At 40.1% G+C, this 22462-nt stretch overlaps 3 protein-coding genes across 9 annotated transcripts in view; 1 reads left to right on the forward strand and 2 right to left on the reverse strand.

The window, feature by feature from the left end:
• Positions 1 to 946, reverse strand: part of Ppcdc (phosphopantothenoylcysteine decarboxylase) — an 11665-nt gene extending 10719 nt beyond the window's left edge. The window contains exon 1 of one of the 5 annotated variants that reach the window (XM_086969553.1): positions 806 to 946. The gene's annotated coding sequence lies outside the window, so the exon portion shown is untranslated. The remainder of the gene's footprint in view (positions 1 to 805) is intronic. The other 4 variants (XM_086969550.1, XM_086969551.1, XM_086969549.1 and 1 more) reach the window with 4 other exon arrangements.
• On the forward strand, positions 340 to 7269 carry LOC111263317 (histone H2A deubiquitinase MYSM1). 2 transcript variants are annotated; one of them, XM_022838282.2, is made up of 10 exons: positions 340 to 674; positions 1296 to 1368; positions 2590 to 3082; positions 3570 to 3751; positions 3908 to 4309; positions 4519 to 4760; positions 5043 to 5215; positions 5430 to 5629; positions 5739 to 5972; positions 6368 to 7269. In XM_022838282.2, exons 2-10 carry the CDS (start codon positions 1366 to 1368, stop codon positions 6467 to 6469), a joined length of 2031 nt encoding a protein of 676 aa, XP_022694017.1. In that variant the 5' UTR covers positions 340 to 674; positions 1296 to 1365; the 3' UTR covers positions 6470 to 7269. The 2 variants fall into 2 exon arrangements, with proteins under 2 accessions (XP_022694017.1, XP_022694014.1); XM_022838279.1 differs by lacking the exon at positions 340 to 674 and adding an exon at positions 1055 to 1181.
• On the reverse strand, positions 3664 to 21256 carry LOC111263318 (uncharacterized). Of its 2 annotated transcripts, XR_002682158.2 has the most exons (2): positions 16818 to 21256; positions 3664 to 3779 (listed from the first exon to the last, which is right to left on the reverse strand). XR_002682158.2 is itself a non-coding variant. In XM_022838283.1 (1 exon), exon 1 carries the CDS (start codon positions 19104 to 19106, stop codon positions 17064 to 17066), a length of 2043 nt encoding a protein of 680 aa, XP_022694018.1. In that variant the 5' UTR covers positions 19107 to 21256; the 3' UTR covers positions 14853 to 17063. The 2 variants fall into 2 exon arrangements, 1 of the variants encoding a protein (XP_022694018.1); XM_022838283.1 differs by lacking the exon at positions 3664 to 3779 and having other exon boundaries at positions 14853 to 21256.
• Between the last annotated feature and the right edge of the window lie 1206 nt (positions 21257 to 22462).

Consider the following 22462-nt stretch of genomic DNA (forward strand, 5'->3'; position numbering starts at 1 on the left):
TCAGCAGGATCTGCTCGCAGACGCCGGCTAAATATCCACACCACTACCGTCACCGCCAAAAACAATCAGACAACAACGGCAACAGCAGCAGCAACAGGCATTGGAGTAGACGGCAATGAAAATCTCTACCACTAAATGTTTCCGCCTACAACTAGGGCGACGGTAAAACGCAAACAATGGTATAATCACTTCACACTGTTGCCGAAAACGACGCTGAGATCAGCAGCTTTATGTGGGTTAACTTAAAGCGTACTTCAATCTGTCACCGCGTTGTACATATTTATCCGCTGTCCAGAAGCAGCTAGAGTATTGTTTTGAAAGAAAAGGAACAGAGAGGTGTCAGTAATTAGTACATGTAGGACACAACAACAGATTGAGACGAAGTCGGCCTGTAGTTGAAATGCTTCAGGCTTCTCATATGAAAAATTACTATATATATAAGACAAGTATTCCACCAGCAGTAATGATATCGCCTATCGAACGACTCTTTCTGAATTTGCCATCTGTGGTTATCGTATGAGAAAGAGTAAACGTAGTGACATCACATGGAAATAGCCATGGTCTTCATTATATTTAATGGTCTACACGCGTTCAGGCACTCCACACCCATATGCGCAGACCCAAAGATACCATCATCCGATGGTCACTTTATGAGTGGTAATAACGCACAAACGGTAATTTCAATTGAGATTTGTTGATGCTTTATAATAGGCTAAATGAAACGTCGAATTAAGTAGTTGATAAGCAACATTTAGATGCCGTATCCGACGTATAGCCGATACTGAGATATATTTGCATCACTTACCTTTTTGCAGATAAAAAGCGCACTGATATCACCCTACAAAAGTAGCTTTACTATGATATTATGTATGGAATCACCGAGCAATTCTGAAGGCAAAGCACGCCGGTTCGATATTCAGTGTACAGAGTCCTTTATTTGCACTCTGCCGCCACGTTCGCAATATAGAGCTAGTGGGTAATGCTAACAAGGATCCTTAGCCGTTCATGCGTAACTGCAGTCGACATGACTAACCCAGAATCAGCTGTTGTTCGCTGTGTAGATCCAAAATGGCGGCTCCCATACGAACGAGATATTGGCAAACGAACGTTTACTCGTAAACAAAAATCATGGCTGCTGAAGATAATATTGATGTCGAAGGCGACTTCTCACCTGATTCGAAGTACGAAAATGGCGCTCAGCTTACAGAAAACTCAATGAACAATGTGGGGAGAAATAGATGGGTGAAGCAAGTTTAGTAATCAGTTTTGTAACGAGTGTCCCTTTTCTCTTTCAGTGCTTTGAGCGAGAGTTCGGCGGTACTGCAAGATGAATTTAAACCATTGTGGACTAGTCCGGATGTTGGTATGGTGAGTTATTATGGTTAATGTGCAGGTGTCCCTGAATTGACTACGGGTAACCCATAGATTGCCGATAATAGTGAAGGATATTGGAATAGTATAAATCTGGTTTCGACTAATTAAACATTTCTGACGTACGAATTCGCGCTTGACAGGAAATTAAATTATCGAGCTTTGTATAATTACCAAACAGGTAGCATTTACTTCAAAGACCCTTAGCCTTTTATCCGCTCTGTGCTACCTTTTACTGCCAGCTGTTGCTAGGAATCTGGCTATTCGTAGCCAAGCAACTTCCTCAGTGTGATGCCCAGTGTTGTAGTAATGTATTCACTATGCTACGAAATATTTTGTGTCTGTTTGGCCGTTTCAGATCGCTTCTGTTTTTAACAGATTCCTTTTTAAGCTATCATTTGTGCCTTATGATGGCCTGCTTATGAAATCAGTCACGAAACTAATTTTCCCGAGAGAGTTTATTAACATGTTCGCTAATGGTAACTGTAAAAAGCCTACGTTCAAGCTACACTCTGTTGTGTTACAAGGTATTACTTATATTTACGAGCTACACAAGAGCTTGTACAACATTGGAATAACCGTTGACATGGACCCGGACTATAATTTATAAGATAAAATTATAAAAATATTGAACCGCAAAAAGGACGCAAGGTGAAGCCCCCGGGCTTCTTTTGTAATACACGTCAGAAATTCTTGTCGCTGCAAAATTTCCTATAAGTCGGGTTTTCTCCGCCCTTAAATTCGGTACAGTTGTTCATCAATGGCCTTAAAATCAATTAGCTAAAAGGCCTTTTTACTCTGTCTTAATGCTGAAGCGTTCTATTTTTTCTCTATTTTTGAGGTTCTACCAGAGCATTCGCATAGCATTACAGTTTTCCTGTTTCAGTTGGCTCTAAACCCTATGATCTCTGACCCGATAACTTTGTATAAAAAGGCATCTCTTTTGTTTGCTCATATCTACATTTTATAGAAGGCAATGTCATTGAAGTACCCTTTGAAAAAGATATATATATATATATATATATATATATATCCTGAAAGTATATATAGAAATGCGTATATTATTTTAGTACTGGGTATGCATCTTTACCTTACTAAGCAAATACCATACGATGTTTACATTCTTGAATGATAGCGAACTCCCCGAATAATGATTATTTGCCTGTTCTTTACAAATATGTGTTGTCCCTTTTTCATTTTCCCGGTTTTCTTTTACAGTCGGCAGAATCACAGTGCAACGAGATTGAGCGGATTCTCGCTGAGGACACTGCATCATCTCATTTTGGAACGTCTTTTCTTGATTCGCCATCACCGTGCGGTCAGTGGACCAGAGACGAGGAAGATGCTCTCGCGCGTTTGCTGCGAGAAAACGGTAAACAGTGGAACAATATTGCAAAACGGCTGAATCGGACCGCGATTGAGGTTAAAGCGCACGCCAGAAAATTGTTACTCACGGAGTCATTCACGTCTCCGAAGCCTGATAAAGAGCGGCCGAATGAACAGAAAAATCGATTAAAATTGACTTCAGCAAAGCGTCCACCGCCTGCTAAGTCAGTGCAAGGACATTGTGCTATTACAAGGAGCGGTTTTGTGCGGCTGGATTCCAGGGGGCGAAGATTACGTCGTGGAAATGCTGTGACAGCTCTATCTTTCGACGACGAGGAGCCATCTTCGAGCAAACGACCTATGAAGAAAGCTCTTGTTGATGCTGGTGAATTCTTGTTCATGTCGATACTCGGCTTACACATACACTTATATATAATAGAGTGGACTAAAAGGGGGCTTGCAATTGAAGCAGCACTTACGTCAACTGCAAGTCTTTTTTTTTCTAAAGAGAATCTCGATTTTTTTTTATCTCTATACTTACGTTTTTTCTGCTCTAAGCCTAGGTCATCTGCATTTTTTTTTCATGTTTTAATGATTCTTTTCTGAGTCTCTTATGCAATAGTTATAAATAAATACCCTTATTGATATTTTCATCTAAACGTAGTTTGTGATTCATTGTCGTTCCACTAGTTCTCAAATAGTAACCGTTATGAGGACAAGCGTAAGGCCGGTTACATAAACAGAGATCATATTGGAAACTAAAATTTAGCTCTGTACCAGTCTAATTTCGCATTAATTACAATGTACTAGAATAAGAAATACCACACATAAAATATGAACGTTTCGTATCTATCCCGTCTTGGCAAATGAAGGTGAACTTGTGACTATAACGAAGGACTCTGAAGCGTCGGATGAAGAAATTCGGGTTTGTGACGATGTAAGCGAGGCCTTTGGAAGCTCTGGCCAATCAGAAACGTCAACTAGTTCGAGTGCCAGTTGCTCAAACAAACCAGTGGAACGTCTAATTGCCGTGAACGTCGAGTCATTCAAGAAGGTACGCATCACTATTTTAGCTTTCGGCCCTGCAAGTGGATGAAAAAAAACTTACTTATTAGCGGTACATCAACTTCGATTCGTTACATTCCTAATTCAACAGAATACCTTTGAGATCATAAAGTTAATTCTGGCTTCTTGTTACCTTATTTTGCAGAAATCGACTTTGTCCGACCCTATTCAAGCTGTAGCGTGCTCTAGCACGCAGGATAATCACTCGTCTAATTCTGCCCCAATTAGTGAGCTTCGACTGGACCCCTACCGAGTTCTGCCTTTCGAGGAGGAAGCGAACGCAGAGTACTTTAGAGGCAAAAGTGGCCAAAAAACACCAGAGCGCTATTTGCGAATACGGAATCACATCATTGGACTCTGGCTTAAACAACAACCTAGGTACCTTAACAAGACTTCCTCGCGGATGGGATTGAAGAACTGTGGGGATGTCAATTGTATTGGCCTTATTCATGACTACCTCGAAAGGATCGGAGCTATAAATTTCGGCTGCCCTCAAACAAACGCCAAAAAGGACCGTACCGCACCCGATTCAACTTCACTAAAAAAAGTTAGTTTGATCTTTAGTTCAACACGAAGTTGCCGTCGGATTAATAGAATCGACATCGTTAAGTCTATGACTAATCTTTTAGATCTCTATTACCAGATAATTGTTTGTATCTTTACGTCTCTCGCAGATTTAAGACTTAAAGCAATCTTTGGTCATGAGGTTATCTCCAAACGAATGCGAGCTAATATTGGTCATCATCTCCTATTCAGGTCTCCCGACCGCGAAGAAAGATTAATACTCACCAGTCTTTTGTAAGTCAAACTGATATCGAACGCGGGGGCTGTACCATGGAACACGACAGCGTCACCGGTAAAGTGATTGCCACAACCCTAGTTAAGCCGTATGAAAATGCCGTTAACGAAAAGCCTGCATCTGTGCGGCACTCTCAAGCAACGAACCCCTTCAAGCTAATTCACTGCCTTAAATATGATGCGGATTGCCAACCATTCAAGTGAGTGTACGATATTCAAGTATCACTTAACGTAGATGTTCGTTATTGAGTTACACGTTTTAATGATAGTTCGATAGTTAATAAATTGAACATAGGATTGTACATGTATATATACACCTGACATAGTAGACTGTTTTCTTTTTTGATACCTGTTTCTGAGTAAACCAACTTACTGTTTAATAGCTAATGTACCACAATGCTCAATACATGATTATGATTTACACAGATTTTTGCATTTTATTGGAATCATTAATGTTAAGCAGTTTTTTTTTCGTTTTGCAGCGTCGAATTATGCGCGTCTGCGCTGCTCGTAGCGGAAAGCCACTCACACCAAAGCTTGTCCGAAGTAATTGGTCTGCTCGGGGGAATCGCTGAGGAGAATCTCGTTCGAGTTATGGCCGCTGTTCCAACTCGGACCACCAGAGCGAATGGAACGGAATGCGAAATGGATCCCGGTTCGTCTATTTTCCTTATTAGAACTTTCGCTGATGATATACCTAGCGTAGGGTAGTCGAGCGTCTAGATCCCTCCGAGGTCCTTTGTTGTGTATGTATCAGGTAACTCTTGTTTATCATTTCGCTGTTTTCGTTCGCTTCTGGACGCTAAACGTCATACACCAATGAAAAGTTCGTTTCTTGGTCGATATAAGGCATAGCCTTTCTGTTTCAGTGAGTCAATACGAGGCTACAGAGACATTCCGCGGGTGGGGATTGGACGTCGTTGGCTGGTATCATTCGCATCCGACATTCGCTCCGCAACCTTCAATGAGGGATTTGACGTTACAAGTCGACTTGCAGAATATGTTTAATGGAAATGCCGGACAGCCTTTTGTTGCACTCATTTTTAGCCCGTATTACCAGGCTGGCAAGGTTAATAGAACGGTAGTACTCTAAAGCAGTTATTTTGTCTACCTAAATCATATGTACTGGACTTGGTACGTCGAACGTTTCATAGCTTTTTAAGATCTTTTTTTTGTAGATGGTGAATCGCCTACACACTAAAATGACCTGTTTCGTCGTTGAAAAACACCGTCAGACTGCGGAATATTGTCCGTTCTCACTGAAACCGAAAGTAATCCGTGGAGATGATGGCGGGCTAGGACCCTCGCTTGAAGCTGTGTTTGAAATGATTCGTGATTTAAGGGGCAACGCTCAAGGAGAATTAGTTCCTTTTCAAGAGAGCTTTAACAGTGAATGGACAAATCTTGACAAGGTGAGCGAGATCATCATCGCAAAAAAAAGTTGCTGTACCAGTGACGACGTGCTATCCTGGCCACACGTGTACATACATAGAGTAACAATATTATTGTTGCTTTCGAATATTGTGATCCGATTTGACTTGTTCGGACTCAATGGAACGCTTAATTTGCGGCCAAACGCTCATTTTTTTCTGATATATTCATTGCGTCTGTCAACGACTGTCATACTGTTAATCGTTTTACTGATCATATGATATGCTCTTACTTTGTTATTTAGATGAACTTGAAAAACACACTGTGTATTTAGCTGTTAGTTACAATCCAATACGGTTTTATTATGGCAGAATCCAATTCATGGGATTATCTTCGTCACCGACTGTTTTCCGTTGTCACTTAACTTTTATTACAGATGATGGCCACCCTTCAGCTGTGTCTTCTCAAAGCTAAATATAGTGAAAGCGAGACAACTGCTATACTCAGCAGAATCCATGCGATGTTTGCAGCTGCCTGAAATTGTCTGTTGACATCCTCAATCCACCAGCTCGATGCGCTTTTGTGTCGAAGAGATAAAAGCAACAAAGTTGTCATTGTAAAATATGGTATTTCGACCCAGCCACCAAGGCTAATGATGTAAAAAATTTTTACCCGAATGACAGGAAGAACAAAAAGCATATTGGTGAATACTAATGAACCTTTGCGATATACAAAGATTCATTTATACACCTATATATACGAACATCATATTTTTATCTATATTTATACAACATCTCTCGCTGTGCATAACATACGCGGAAGTAGTATTCTTCAGGGGCAAACGCATTGTTGTTATACGTGGTGATTAATGATATCGTTAGGTTTTTATTGAATAAAAAAATTCGTGAGTATTTTGTTAGTTTAAAAATGTCTGAAATGTTATATCCAGTAAATATTTTGTTTATGCAAATCACTATCTTATTAAACGACGCTGTTTATAAATTTTTTAAAGATCTAAGGCAATTTTCTTTGGAAATGTCAATAATACGTATAGTTATTTTGCCTAGCGGGATCCCTTAATTTCTCTCAGAAACCTCTTAGGATAGGAATAAGCCTAAACTTTGCATCATGTTCCGGAGTTCTCGGGCCCCTTGCAAAAGGTCCTTTGCCAAACCTTAAACTGCCTTGGTACGGTTTAAGGTTTGAATAAATCACTCTACTGGAAATGGGCTGTTTTACGCATGTGTTGTCTGGCTGGACGCTAATATAGTTTAACATTTCAGGTCTAGTAGCGGTTAATAAAGTATGTATAATGACTTGATTAACTCTCCTATCAAAGCCGGTAAGTTATAATGAACTAATTATACATAAAGTAATGAAATCTCAGATAAAACGAGAAGCCATGTTTTCTCATAAAACATCTTGTTTTCTAATCTTTATATTAAAAAACGAAATTGTAATATGATTGTATACAAATAATATACAACAATGTAAAAACCTATTTTCAATCATTCAATATGACTGAAAAAAGATCACTTAGTAGCTCTGATCTTTTTTCTGTCTTACCCAGGGTGTAATACCTGTGAGAGTTTGAACACAATTGATAAAAAAGAATCGCTATTAGTGAGCAATTATTTATCTAAAGATAAAATATTGAATTGAATATTACATCTAGAAATAGCACAGACGTCACGTTTACAAATAGACATCTGCAATGCGCACACAAGTAAGCGACGATAAAGCACCTAATCAAATCCACTTGTTGTATAGAACACATTATTAATATCTTAATATTCATATATATATATATATATATTATTATATAATAATAATTAATAATCATACGCGACGTTAGATCCTGCCCTCGAGATATGCTAATAAACAGGTGGGATTTAAATAAGATACACACGTAGTTTTGTGACTTTACAAATGTATTAAAGGTTTTGGATATTATGACTTTTCTTATTGCTGTAATATGAATTGCTAACCAGTGAAAAAATTGCGAAAAAAAGAACAAAATATTATTGAGGTAGCTGGTCAAATGCGCACTCTTACATTTTTAGACACTTCTAAACTACTAACTACTAACAGACATAGGGAGATCGATTTTAATTTTTGTCCGTTGGATTGAGGAGGATTCAAATCGTATGTAGTGTGGGTGATCTCGTATGGTACTAATGCCCTGACCTAATGGTAGAAGGCCATCCGGCCTTAAAGGATATCCACCGAGAACACGTGAACCTCGTGGGGTCCCGGGTGATTTTAACGCTGGAGGAGTTTTATCTTAATCTTCGGGCTCATGGGCTGATAATTACACTAAGTTAAGGAATTTCGTTGACTTACAAGTAACTCGGTAAAACAAGCCATATATTGCATCACTAAAATGCGTACTTGTATACTAAAATAACATTTTGGAATTATACAAATATGATGTGTAGGTTTTGTGATGATGGATATACCAGATTTACTATTGCGCATGCTTATGATTATTATACGAAGAACTGTCGTTGAGTACCTTTGGCTTTTCAGCCCTATAGGACTGCTATTATACTGCTTGATGGCCCATCTGTTCCACAAGAACTACATTTCTTTGTGACCAGAGTATCAGTTTCCAACGAAAATTTGGAGCAATGGACGCGATGCTTCTATTCAAAAAGTGTAACTTTCATCGCTTAATTCAGAAATGTATACACTTATCACGGTACCAACCAACCGAGATGAGAAGCACATTACAGGGCACTGAACTTACGTTGAGACAGGTTTTGCCATGCTGTTTATCGTAAAGGTCTGGCGTTCTTTCCCGTCGATAGTATTAGAATAAAACTTGTTATCGTCACAACAAGGCAATCAATTCAAGTGAAAAGGGTACTATTACCCAACCCTTCCGGTTTAAACGAAGCTTACCAAAATTTAAAAAAAATATTGTTTTTTGTTTGAAATTCGCGGTCTACGTTACTGCCATTTTTAGTGAGGCTTCTTAGAAATCCAAGGCAAACCGGAAGGTCTTGGATTTGAAGTGCTTAAAATTTTTTCGAAATGGCTCAAAAAGTAATTTTTAATACATCGGGAGTTTTGATGCCGTTTTATGCCGCAGATGAAATTTAGTGAATAGCCTGAGATGTTCGCGCCTTTTGCCCACTTTTTTAGCCTAGTATTTTTCGTAGTTTTCGTCTGCAATCAGTCCAAAATCGCGTCATGTTGAAATTCTGTGTATGTAGCGTATTTGAGCGACAGGTAGGCAACTTTATACCAATATACTTTGACGCTCGCTTCCTTCTAAAAAATTATTTGCATATTAAGATAGGATTGTTTTGAGGGTGACTGATAAATGGTTTAAGCCGTTGTTATTTAGAGACCTCAGAAGCAAAGCATAAGAAAAAGGTATCAATTTCGATGCCGTATGGTGTACACACAACGACGTCAAAAATCTCTGGCAAAATTAACTTGCGCCTATGTTTCAATCGGTTACGACTTCCACGTAAATTTGGACAGTTTCAGCTAGGCTCATTGCCTGCAGGCCAAACTGGGATACAGCCAACTACGCTTTTCTAAAGACTCCTGATAAGAATCATCCCCTTTCCTTTTGCCGGGTTAAACCTGGCTAGTATCTCACTAGGGAATATTCATTATGTGATTCTGCTTATTCATAAGTTAGATTTTATTTTCAAAGAATGGAAAGCTTAAAAACCCAGAGTACCTGTGGGACTTCGTAAGACACTAGGCTAATCTGTTATAAGAAACAAATAGCTCAAGCAGCGACCCAGCAACGCGATTTTCCAGGATCTTTCATTAATATTCAGACGATTTACGTGCGCTTAGGTCGTTAGCGAAAGTTTCGATGATAAGTTTCATGAAATGTATTTACATAACAGACTGTCGTACCTGGTGACGAAAGAATCAAGGAACTATGGCACACAGTAACCGCTGTTCAATAAACATGATTCTGTGAGAACTATCATGATATAAAGATATTTTCTAATTGCTGAACATGAAACATTACTAAAGACAAAAACAGATACGAGTATCACAGAAAAGCAATGAGCCAAGCGGAATGTTACAGATTATCTGGATTCAAATAGCAGAGATTACACAAGCACAAGAACTTTCACTATTACTAATACCGTAGCTCTGTCATTGTTCCCAGTCATACATGAAGAGAGATAGGGGTTTTTCCATCGCGAAAAACCTTTTGCAAAACCTACGCTTGCACTGCCAGATCAATGACTACGAGCAGACACCAGCAAGCGGTAAACCCGTGGCTTTCCATTAGCTGGGAAGAGATCGTGGCGGAAATCGAAAAAGCTCCGTGTGAACAGAGAAGTAAGGGTCATCCCAAGATTGCGCAACGTCTTTTGTCATGTTGACTTCTCTCATTAGATTTTTCGTCATATTGAATTTGTCAAAATATTTCGCCATTGACGCTCGTCTATCGACCTGTATCTCGGCATTGATTCGATGCGGCCTCTAATAATTATTTTTTTATTATTGTTGAAGTCGACAAATAAATATTCCCATTATCAAACCATAAATATCACACTACAATTTATATATCCTAGTTGTATCTTTCAATACACTTGAAAGCAGCTTACATTATTCTGTTGCATCGAACATCATTAGATTGGCATATTTACGATTCGTATTGACTGAATGCTACAACTTTGCTACTTAAATGGTGAGATTATCGGATCAACTTGAGAAATTTGCTGATGCATATTTCAACTATTAGTTCCAACATAATGAGTCAGGGCATGTTTTTTATGATTGGTTTTCTCACTGAAGCAGTTACCTAGCTTTCTACGAAATGTGCATCCCTAATAACTAATGAAAAACTGGGAGCCAACTTCCCCGGAATTTGGGTCGACTGTTTGTAACTAGATAGTGGTCCAGCAGGGGCTTAGGTGCGTAAATTATTCTCAATAATAACACGGGTGACAAACGCGACACCGTTAAGTTCAACGTAATCTAGTTAAGTATCATCCTGTTCATCGTTCACATACCATAATCTACGTTAAATATGTGTATATAGCTGTTCTGATAGAGAGAAAAGTGGAGCTGTATGGAACAGATGTTTTTTTCTAGCCAGAGAACCAGAAATTTGAGATTTTTATACTATCAAAGTTTCCGAACTTCTTAGACATACCAATTTCGTGTAATCTATGTCACTGGATTTTTTTGAGCGGTATTCAAAATCTGAGGCTATATTAAACAGCTACGAATTTTTTGTTTAACGGTAAAGAAACGAAGATACCCACTTCGTTTTTAGGAACGGCTTCGTCTTTCCAAAAGCTACATTTAAAATGCTAAACTAAAGAAAACTACGTTATTATTAAAAAGTAATATACATTCATTATTAATTATAATATACATAATATAATGAATAATATAATATAAAGAAGTTATATTAAACTGTATTACATGATCACCATGGGAGCCAGTATTACTTATAGCTAATACGAAACAAAATGTCGATTGTTTATTATATAGAGTACTTAGAAGACTTAAATTGCCTCAGAGTACAACTCACCATGTTAGACGCATGCACACATCCAAAAGTATATATGTCATACTAAACTGACGTATCGAGCGTATGCGCCACACTTCCAGGGTTTTTCCTTTAAAAAATTGCGATATTAATGTTTACATCGATGAGCATCATCAAAGAGAAAAAAAACCATCGGCGCCATAACCCAGGCTTAGTATACTGCTGATCGACGCGGACCTATGGCATGGTTTCGACCCGGCATGGGACGAAAACTTTTCGAAAGAAAGTTCTCGGTCCAATAAAGGTTCGGCTATTATACTACTCGTTCTCACAGGCGTACTTGTTGCTTTGAGTTAATTTGGCGAATTCATTTAATAGCTCAATAAAACAATTGTTTTCCTAGCGAATCGTTGAGACCAGACGATGTTATCCATAAATATATCAGATCCTGGATTAATGAAGTATCGACAAAAGTATTGATCGTTTTTCTAGTTAGATAGCTCACATATCTCAAACGTGGGGTGGGCGTCGATGTCATTTGAAAGCTGAGATTTGACAGTAGTAGATGTGCTAAGATATTGAGAAGGCTTTATTCAGATTTGAGGCAATCGTCTTGAGGACGATTGGATTTTCCCCAAAACTATTTAATAAATTATGATAAATACACAAATGCCGTTCAGATATATAAAAAAATGTGTGCTCTTTATGGTCAAGATGCGCTGCCGGATGAAATGGCCCCCCAAAGATGTTTCTTGTGTTTTCATTCCAGAAATTCCGATGTGAAAGATACTTCTCGTAGAGGTCTACCAGTGATGAAGAGAGTTGCTGGAATGATTGCGAAAGTTTGGCAAGCCTGATACGTGAGTACTAGGCATCCACCACCAAACAGTTCTACACCATTTGAAAAAGTCGGTTCAGAGAAAGGTCGATGATTGCGTGTCACATGAATTGATGCATATAATTTACTCGATTGCATTTCCGTCTGAGAAACTTTGCGTAAACTTAATGAAAGCGAGAGATTTTTGAAGTTCATCGTATATAACAATATCGTGCAAAGCCCTGACTAATACCAAACAAGATGTCTGGTGGGAGTGGAACAGAATCGTGCCTTGTGAGTTGTTGCCGCCTAGGCAGGCGATTGATTTCGACCTTTACTGCCAGCACTTAACAAGATGACGACCAGCTGTTGCAAAGAATCGACCAAAGCTAGTAAACAGAAGACACATCGTTTTCTATTATGACAATGCTAGACTGCACATATCTTTAGCTACATTGCAAAAATTGAAAGAACTTGGGTAGGAAATGTTTATGCATCCGCCGTATAGCTCAGGCCTAGAGCCATCAGAATATGACCCATTTTGGTCTCTGCAAAGCTTTTTTAATGGTGTTGATTTAATTTTATCACTTGTCACAATTTTTTGCCCAAGAATCATAGTCTACAGTGATAAGAATATGGTGTTATCAGACAAATAACAGAAGATCATCGATCATCATAACGCAAATCTAGTTGCAAATCTAGTTCTAGTACTATTAGGTTAAGAACTAAAAAATATTCGCTTCAATGGCTGAAAACTGTCAGTAACTTCTCGTCAATCCAATATTATAATTTTAAATGTACCGTGTTTCTAAATTATTTGAACGCAATATCCAGTTGATCAGCGCTAGATGCTATGCATCAGACTGTTATTGTAAACAACCCTCTCGAGTACTCCTTATTGCAACTGCTTGTGCAGGAGTGACCGAGATCACACCTATTGCTTCATTCTGTAGAAATTGCTGTAGTGGCTGGCTGCTCGCGGACCTAAAATTTTGAAATATAAAAGAAAGCATAGAGACAGAATGCAGACTGTGCAAGAAGTAGCTAAGCCTATTGCAAATAGAGGCCTTTCCATTGTAGAGGCAGCTTATGTTTCTGGAATGAGCAAGACCCTATTGCAAGGTTACAGAAAAAGTTGCAGCTGATGATACCTCAAAGGAACTTGGTTTAACGTACGTCTGTTCGCGTCTTTTACATGATACATGTAAAGACGCTACATTGCATACGAATTTGCTAAGCAATTGAGCATAAACGTACGGAAGTGTTGGCATCATAACCAGCGTACAGAGAAAGAATGGATTATGATTACCTAGCGCAGCACGATAAGCTTCTCGTGCGGCAGCCCAGAAAGAGGTTTTTTGCACGTGCAATTAGTTTTAATAGGGAATTATTATTAAAATCTGGACGAGACGCCCCTTCCCACGGTAATGAATCCCCTGAGACAGATTGCGCCTAGAAGAGCGAAATTAGTTATTCAATATCAGGAGAACGCCGATTTTTGTTAAAATGGTCGCCTTATTGTCTTCAGATAAAAACAAGGGTCCCGCCGTGTTTTTTTCTTTTATAGGATGCATTTTGACTTTTTTTTTCAATTTTTTTTAAATTTGAACACAATTTAATGGATGAGCTCGTTAGAAACCAAGGTTTGGCAAACTTATTCGAATGGATCACAAACAAAACATCTGAAGATTGTCGTAAGCATTTCATCGCGATTGTTCGCTGTTCCCTAGAAAAGCCATCTTTACTAGTCATGTGTAATCATGCAAGTGCAATGAAGCTGACTTTAGAAAAAGACGCCCACTTCGCTATTCTTCCTCTCGACTACTTAGACAAATTTTAGTAGCCAAGCATGATAATTTTTGGGCCATTCAAAGATCGACTGTACAGAACTCTGTTGCTACTTACGGTAAAAGGGTCACAATTTATGACATACTTGCATTGGCAAAAAGCGCGCACAAGCAATCATTTGTTGAAGAGTTTTATATATATAACAATATATATAATAATATAACATAAGAACTCGTCTAATCATTAAGTTGGTAATAATAAGGCATTTAGAGTAGCGAATGTTTACCGTTTCGTTAAACAACGATCTGTGAGCTTGTTCGAAGGACCTTAAGATTGGCTTTTAGTCGAGCTTCGTTTTATGGAAGCTAGCAAGCTGGTTTCTGGCCCGCGCTTTGACTTTTCATTTTTTTCGTTGTTTTCGTAATTTTTTGTAGCTTGTTACATCTATCTCAAATACAGCAATAATATTTGAATGCAGTTTTGTTGATTTTTTGTTCTTCAAAATCTTTAACAAACGTTTCAGCAACCATCAGGTTTCTGTTGAGTAAATTTAAAAACATTTTCTGGTACTGCCACACACAGATTATACGGGAACAAGGCTACGCGCAGACGCTTCCTGATCGACGCTTCCACCTTCCATCCAGTTAAACATGCTGTCAATCGTTGTTAATTATCCAGGTGGTATCTGTTGACCGTGCATCTCAGTTTCGGACCAGTGATACCTTTTCAGCCAAAGGCTCCTCAAAATCAATATTTGTCTAATGCACAACATATAACACAAGACTTATAGTTGTCAAAATCTGTATAATATAAAAGGAGGAAAAATACCGTACATGCGTTGTTTTCCATGCTTTTTTTATTCACGTGCTATAACAGTCGTTTCAATTTTCATTTCATTCTCAAAATAGTGTTTCATTTTAACAAGTCTGTCTGCATCAAACTCATTATAAGTGTCTCTGCATATAATTAATAACTAACTTTACTGGCAGGACGTACTTCGTGTAAGCGTTTTTCCTTTGATATCTAACGCACTCTTGATCATCATGAGACTCTGTCACTTTGATGTTGCCGAAACAACGTTTACATGTTTGAACAATACATATTCTGTCTCTGTATATACTAAATACATATTTACATATGGCAGTTTTGAGAAATTCTGGATGTTATCCTTCCATTCCCTTCAACTCAGTCACCTTATCACTTTCGTTCTACAAATCCCAACCCTCTAAACTTGCTGGCAGGAGCAGCGCGTCATTTCACCTAACAACAACTATAGTAAAATTAGTAATAATAATATTAGGTTTGCAGGGGTGTCGTGTTATTCAATACATTACACACTACACCCATGCTTGTTGTGGATTCTGTACTCAGCGAATACTGCGACTGTTGTGGCAGCTTATGCTCTATGTAAAAACAGCGCGCACTAGATGTAAAGACGGTCTATATATATATATACCCTGTATACACAATGAATACGTTTGTTTTCTCGTTTAGTCAAATTAGAAATTCCTCTTCATTTATATAGTGCTTAGCTGTAACAGGTATATCGTAAAAATGTATACGGGTGATTAAACGGTCCTGAATTTACAAACCTTTTGAGGGGACTGATCTTGATAAGAAACGTGATGGCCTGGCTTAGATCAAGAGGAGAATAATCTAATAATGACCAGTGTCTTATGGCAATGAAGACATCTGTAGTGTACATTCATACAATGTTGTATAAAAGGCACTGGTTATAGCTTGGCAATATCAATTTTTTGACTACGATCGGACATACGATTTGAAGGGGCATCGGTACTTCCGACGATTGTGTCTGAACCCGTTATATATTTTTCCGCGTCTAATATTGCTTGTTTAATATTTCGTTAGGCTTTACATCTAATGCAGATGTCTGAAAATTGATTGACAACTGTTTATCATATTGAAAATAACGGTAAATTTCGAAAAAAAATCATAGCCATCATCATATCACAATTAATGTAACAGGTTAATAATTAATGAGACAAAGTAGTATCAGCTGGCAATGCTTTCGGTAACCGTTCATTACCTATTTAAAATGGCTATCATGTCAACAATGATGAATTTAACGGAAAGCTAGTGTCACCTACGATTCTATTAGTTTAACGGCGATTAGCAGATTAATAAATCTCATTTGCTCTTAACACAATCTCATCTATTACACAAGCGAGAACCTCTATTTTGCTATTATTTTTCATTCAGAAACGATTCACCCTTTTGCCCCCAGTGCTCAGTCCAGGTTTAAATTTCTTGTTTTTATTCAATTTTATTGGTGATTTGCGTTTCCCAGTGACTCTATGTGTTTTTTGACGCAAATCCTTCACACAGAAATACAGTGTAATCTAAATACAAAATATTATGACTACACAATTACACAATTACAACAACTGGCACGTTGAAGCTGCAAATGAAGCAGTATATTGAGCGATTGTGATATACTAACACTAACAGCATGCGCGCATCAAATAGAACTATTCTAATCGTGCGAATATGCGTGTTTGTATGTCCATGTTAGTCTTTGCAGTGATTTAAAAGAGGTCAGAACAGTGTAACACTCAGCGGCAGTTAACACACGATCAGCAAACGGTTTTAAACTTGACGAAAACTTCGACTATCTCACTGCATTGAATAGACGCGGAACGCCCTTACCATAAGGAAAAGCTATAGACTCTGCTCGCTGTTATTGAGTGAAACCGGTAGCATGTTGCTATAATTAGGATAATACGGCAATACCTCCTTATGGAACTACTGTTCTCAATAGGTGCATACACAACTGATTACCTTTCCCGGACGAATAAGACTGTATGTTTCTAGCGGGGTTTGAGCAAACTGGGTGTTTGTCGTACGGAATGGTTGTGTCGATGCAGCAGTACTGTTGCCATACGTAGGCAATACCTCTGCTGCCTGGAAATTTTAAGGTTGCATCCTCGAAGAGTGTGCTTCTGACGTTCCTTACATGTACAGTTGTTCAGCCCAAGTCCATTTGTCGGTTTCCAGGCGCTACTTCCCTGCACAAACTTGCTACAGTCATAGGCCCGGATTGAAAAAAAGCTTCTTGTGCCACCCAATCTTCCTAATTTCCGGACACTGTCGCTGACCATCGTGGCGGCTCCGTTCAATCACCTTTTTTGTGACCCGATCCATAAGCGTGTCAAGATCATATCTATGACTCTCGCGAGCCATCACGTCAAAGACCGCTTTTAAAAACCAGCTGCCAGTAGTTGAATCACGCAGAGATTCGTAACCCTCAATAACCGCATAGGCTATATACATATCAGACCATGATGGGATACGACGTTCAGGATTTTGGCGCGCAAGCGCTTCTGCTCCTGCGCCAGCCCCCGCGCCCGCCATTGAACGAGGTAAGGTCCCTCCTATCACACCAGCATCGGACTGAACCGTGTCAACCGTCTCCTCTTCATTGTCATCGAGACCAATATTCTCTAGCACCTTGGCAAGTTCTTCTTGCTGATGGGAGCTGCTGCTGGCTCTTTGCTGTTCATCCCGTCGACCCGCCGAGCCGTTATCGGGCACGTAGCCCCGACACGCCTGAATTAGAAAGATCTTTGGTCGTTCTCGCATGGCGGGACAACCGTTGTTATTGAACAGCTCAAAGATCGTTTGTAACTTTACCGTACTATCGTCACTCCCGTAGATATGTTGCTGTTCGCCATGCGACATGATGATGCACACGAAAGCGTCATGACTTTCTTGCACGTTGAGAGTGGCGTACGTTTCCAACAAGGATAGAATGTCAGTTGAAGTTGGATCGACATGGCTACAGACGTTGAAGTTGAATGCTTGGAATAATCGCACCATTCGTTCTTCATCAAAATCCGAACCTGGCCGATCTCTATGAGGAAGACCGGGAAATCTGCGTATATTGAAGATCACACAAAGACCTCGAGGGTGTGCTGCCATGCTATACACATGAGGACCACCTGGCACCAGCCTTTCAGCAGCCCTAACTTGCACCTGTTCATCCGTCCTCGATTGCGTCGAAGTCGAAACGACAGCTCCCAACGGTGTAACTCGAGCATCGACCTCTTCCTGCGTAAACTCTAAACGCGGTTCACTTTGCCTAGATTTCTGAGGGCCAATATATTTAGGCAACGGGTCAACAATAGGCTGGGCCTGTTCTGATTGCGTTGCTGCTAGCGAATATTGTAACACATCGTGTAACAGTTGAATAGGATCGCAGGTAGCGTTCTCAAGAGCGATCCGTCGTCGAAAGCGGCGCAAGTTATCGTCATCAAGAGATGCGACTCGGTGCAGTAAGTCTCGTACTCCTTCTTCGCTCAGATATTGAACCGAGGCTTGCCTTGCGTGGTTTGGAACTGCTTCCTCGCTAGCTGTAAGTACCGTCGCTGTTATACTACTTCCACTAATCATGTCCCAGGCCTTTTCTGCACCCACCAATGGAGTGCCTGGAGGTTCTTCACCAGCATTCGTATCCAGGTGCTCTCTGTTTTGGCCCAAAGAAAATTCAGTGTCCCATAAACAGCTAGTGGGCAACACCGCATTGGTGGACGATGATAGTTCTTTAGGGGGCTGCAAAATATCGACGGCTTTAAACTCACCGTTCTCAATGAGGGTTCGCTTAAATCGTCGATACGACTCTTCATCTTTCAGCGGAATCCTGTTTAGTATAAACTTCAGTCGATCTTCAGCCTTTAACAGTTCACTAGGCAGAATCGGTGTTGCCTGTTTTGGGAAATCCACATCATCTGTACCCCTATTACCTTTAAGGAGTAGACCAGCTGATTCTAAGGCTACGGCTAGATCAGTACAATCTTCGATACTTTCAGCAAGCTCGCGTAGTAGCGTGGGACAGTCCTCGATACGTTGCCACGGATTACTGCATGACATCGTGCGGCCGTTCGACGGCAGCTGATTTGCTTGATAATCACAGTCTTGTCGAGAGTCATCTCCTTGGTTTTCATTGGGTGGGGAGGCAGAGCCGCAACACGCGCAACATCGAGCCACCCGTTGCATTGTTCGATCTGCTACCTGCAACAACACCGATAGCAGACGCCGCTTACGGCGCGACTCTTTGAATCGATAGCGCATCCTTTGCTAGCTCGCTCACTCGCCGTTTACTGGCGCGTCACATCCAAAATCGTCAATAAAAAACGCATTGAACTCGGCCTGTAGTTGGCTAAACTTGATAGTACAGCAATGTATGTCCGCAAATGAAATGCAAATCCGCGAGATGAGCCCAATAAGTTAGTTGATGTTAACCTTATTACGGACAATTGTAAGTTGCTCATTATCTCTGGTAACGAACTGTGCTAACAGAAAGCCGCAGGATTCAATGCAAAACGCAACGTCGATCCATGGACCTAATAGACTGCTGTTGGCTATCTAAGTTCCAACGAACAAAACAAGAGTCTGCTTTCAAGAAACGATTTCACAGAATTTTATTGTTGTATAATTTCCTCTCAGAAATCGCTGTTAGGCTTCGTTTCTTTGTCTAGCGTATCCACTCAATAAAACGACTTGTCCAATGCAATGAAGATCTCAAGCAACACCTAAAGCCTTTCGAAACAATTGTTATTGCAGTATACTTCGAGGCCAGACACGTTTCCTAAGGGCAATACCGGTGCTGATGCTGCCGCTTCAGCTGAGAAAGGGAACTGCCATGGGCAGGCCTGGGCGGAGCAGCTTATGTTATAGGTGCTATCGTCTCGGCCATTTTTGTAGATAGCTCTGCCGTAACTGCTCAAGTACTTGCCGATAGTTTTTTTCGACGTGGCTGTTAGAACCTTGAATTACAGATATTTACTAGTTCATCTGTTGCTACCTAAGGCCATTGACCTGATCTTCAGAAGCTGTCTTGCCGATTCATGCCCGATCTGATCTCTTCCTCAGAACCGAATGTGCAAAGGGTGGATATAGAAGTGTCGAAGACGAAGTCTCACTTTGCAATGTCGATTTACCACCAGTCAATACCTTTGAATGTATTCGTATGCCAGAATCAATGTTAACAGCTTTCTGCCGAAGGCATTGTCTTGCACCATTTTTTTTGTAATTGTGAGAAGCTTGTGATTCACCGTTCCACAGTTCACTATTTTCGGGTAGATTTTGAGTCATCCAGCTCGAGGTTTTTGTGCGTGAGTCAGACAAAGCTATAGTTGGAGTCAAGTGCCCGATCGAATGTCTAACTTCAGCTCAAAGCGGAAATAGGCTCATCGCACGCGGCGAACACACACAAACATAGAACATTTTCCGCATTACACTGTGCGAACACTGAACATTTATAAAGTAAAAAGTGTAGGTTAAGTAGAGAGCCGCTCATCCGAATATCTCTATTATGCTGCTGTTGTTGCTGCTGCTGCTGTTTAGTCTGAGCAGTACGAAAGCTAGGAAGATGCTGTAAGGTGCTCACGAAAAGTTGCTTTTAGCCTAGAGGCGTTGGCAGTTGCGTTCACACAACAAAAAAAAATAACACTTTACATCCCCATTAGTTTATAATGGTTGTCCGGCAGGAGCTTACGTTAGCTAGGTTAGGTTCACCGCTTATATAGTTAGATCATCAGTGACAGAGGGCAGACGATGCTTACGATGGTACCACTAAGCTGCTCTATTACCCGACAACGCAGCCGCTGTTCGGCGGAGGAGACAAATGGGCAAAACGACACAGGCCAGTAATATCAATGATGACACTTTCCTCGACACTTTCCGCCCACTCTTGCTGGTCCTAACGGGGCAGATGGGCGACCCGGCACAAGAATGCCAATTAACAACGATAGCAATAGTTCTACCCGAGACATCGATTAAAAACTGTGTATGGATTAACAGTTGGACATCAAGCAAAAAAATATTATTTATAGAGGCCGCCAAAGACTACGTATCAATCGATATGTCAATTGCATTTGTCAGGCGGTAGCGACTAACGGCGAAAAGCAGGGCCAAGCACAGCCACATTTCGGGTTCCATGTAGTTGATCCTGTAGTACTGTTGTTCGATTAGTCCCAACCAGCGAAGTATTTTATGATCTCACCGGACCGGAGGCACAACATCCGAATATAAAAGCAACTATAGTCCCGCTGACTAATTGACTGCAGACCAAAAGAGATTTATTTAGTCCACGTCTGAAGGCGTCTAGCACATTAATGAAGACAATCTGTTAAATCCGATGCCCACATTCTGTAATAGCACTTCCAATAACAAAGTATGCTGCTGCCGAGGATTACACAATTTCAAAAGCGTCTTTCTATTTTGACAGTGACGTCTCTGCCAGGTCGGGTTTCAGCGGTGGTAAACGATGAAACCGTTGTCAAGTTTACCACTAGAGGCGTCGCGTTCGCGAAACAGCTGCGGAGAATCTGGAAAAAGCGCACACAGCCAAGTCGTTGCCAAATTCGCCACTGGAAGCTCCACGCCACAGCGGAAACTGCGTTGGCGCAAACGTCTACCGGAAAATAATCGCTGATTGCAAAAGACGGGCGACGACACGAGATACGGAATACGCAGAAGTGTGTTGAACACAGTAAAAGGAAGGGCATCTGCCGCAGTGAAGGCATCATGAAGTTCGGAAATGAAGGCCAGCCTGGGTGGGATTCATGTGTTTCATTACCTGGTTAGCACGTTTTTAAATGTACACCACTGAATCAATATACGATATTTAAATCTAATTGTACTACACAAATTAGGCAAAATGTAATATGTGTTTAAAATAGCAAATGTTTTATACGCATTATATGTATTTACTATGAATGATTACCGCTTGTACATATAAATTATTATACAAACAGCAACAAGTGGGTTTACATACACATTCTATCTATATAGGTCTTCTAATAAGAATCAACATCACTTGGAAGCTATACGTCATGATGGATGCCATGGACATAGTTTCTGGTTTTCACAAATTTTCTCGTAAATTCTATGACCAGTGACGGCTTTGTTAGCCAAATACCAGTGTCACAGGCCTTCTTCTTCAATAACCGACGTCATCGTCTCTTAGCCCAAGTTAACTGAAGAACATCGTACGAATGCTACACGTGAAGAAAAACCGACAAGTTTTTATTATTATTATTTTTTTGTTTTATTTGTAACAGGAAATAATTACTTCAGTGTTCTCTCGTTCATTTAACAAATCTCACACTAATAATAATTCAAAATGCATGGGTGAATTTTAAAAAATCCTACAAATACGCATATTGATTCTCAGAATAACACTCGATCTCAACTGGGATTCGAGATTCAACTATTATTGGTGAGGGTACTGGGCATACGTTTCGAAAAGGTAAAGCTACCGAGTCAGTCAACAAGCACGGATTCCAGTTTGGTAAAATAACTGGCAAGTATACAAACGATCCTGAACAGTCGCCTATTACCAAATCATCGAATGTTTAAAAGAACCAAAGCTTGGCCGGCGGCATTCTAATATTAAGATCTAGTTGTTTTGGGTGCCCATTAAT

Source organism: Varroa jacobsoni, unplaced genomic scaffold (genome assembly GCF_002532875.2).
Source record: "Varroa jacobsoni isolate VJ856 unplaced genomic scaffold, vjacob_1.0 scaffold_756, whole genome shotgun sequence".
Classification (NCBI taxonomy): Eukaryota; Metazoa; Arthropoda; class Arachnida; order Mesostigmata; family Varroidae; genus Varroa; species Varroa jacobsoni.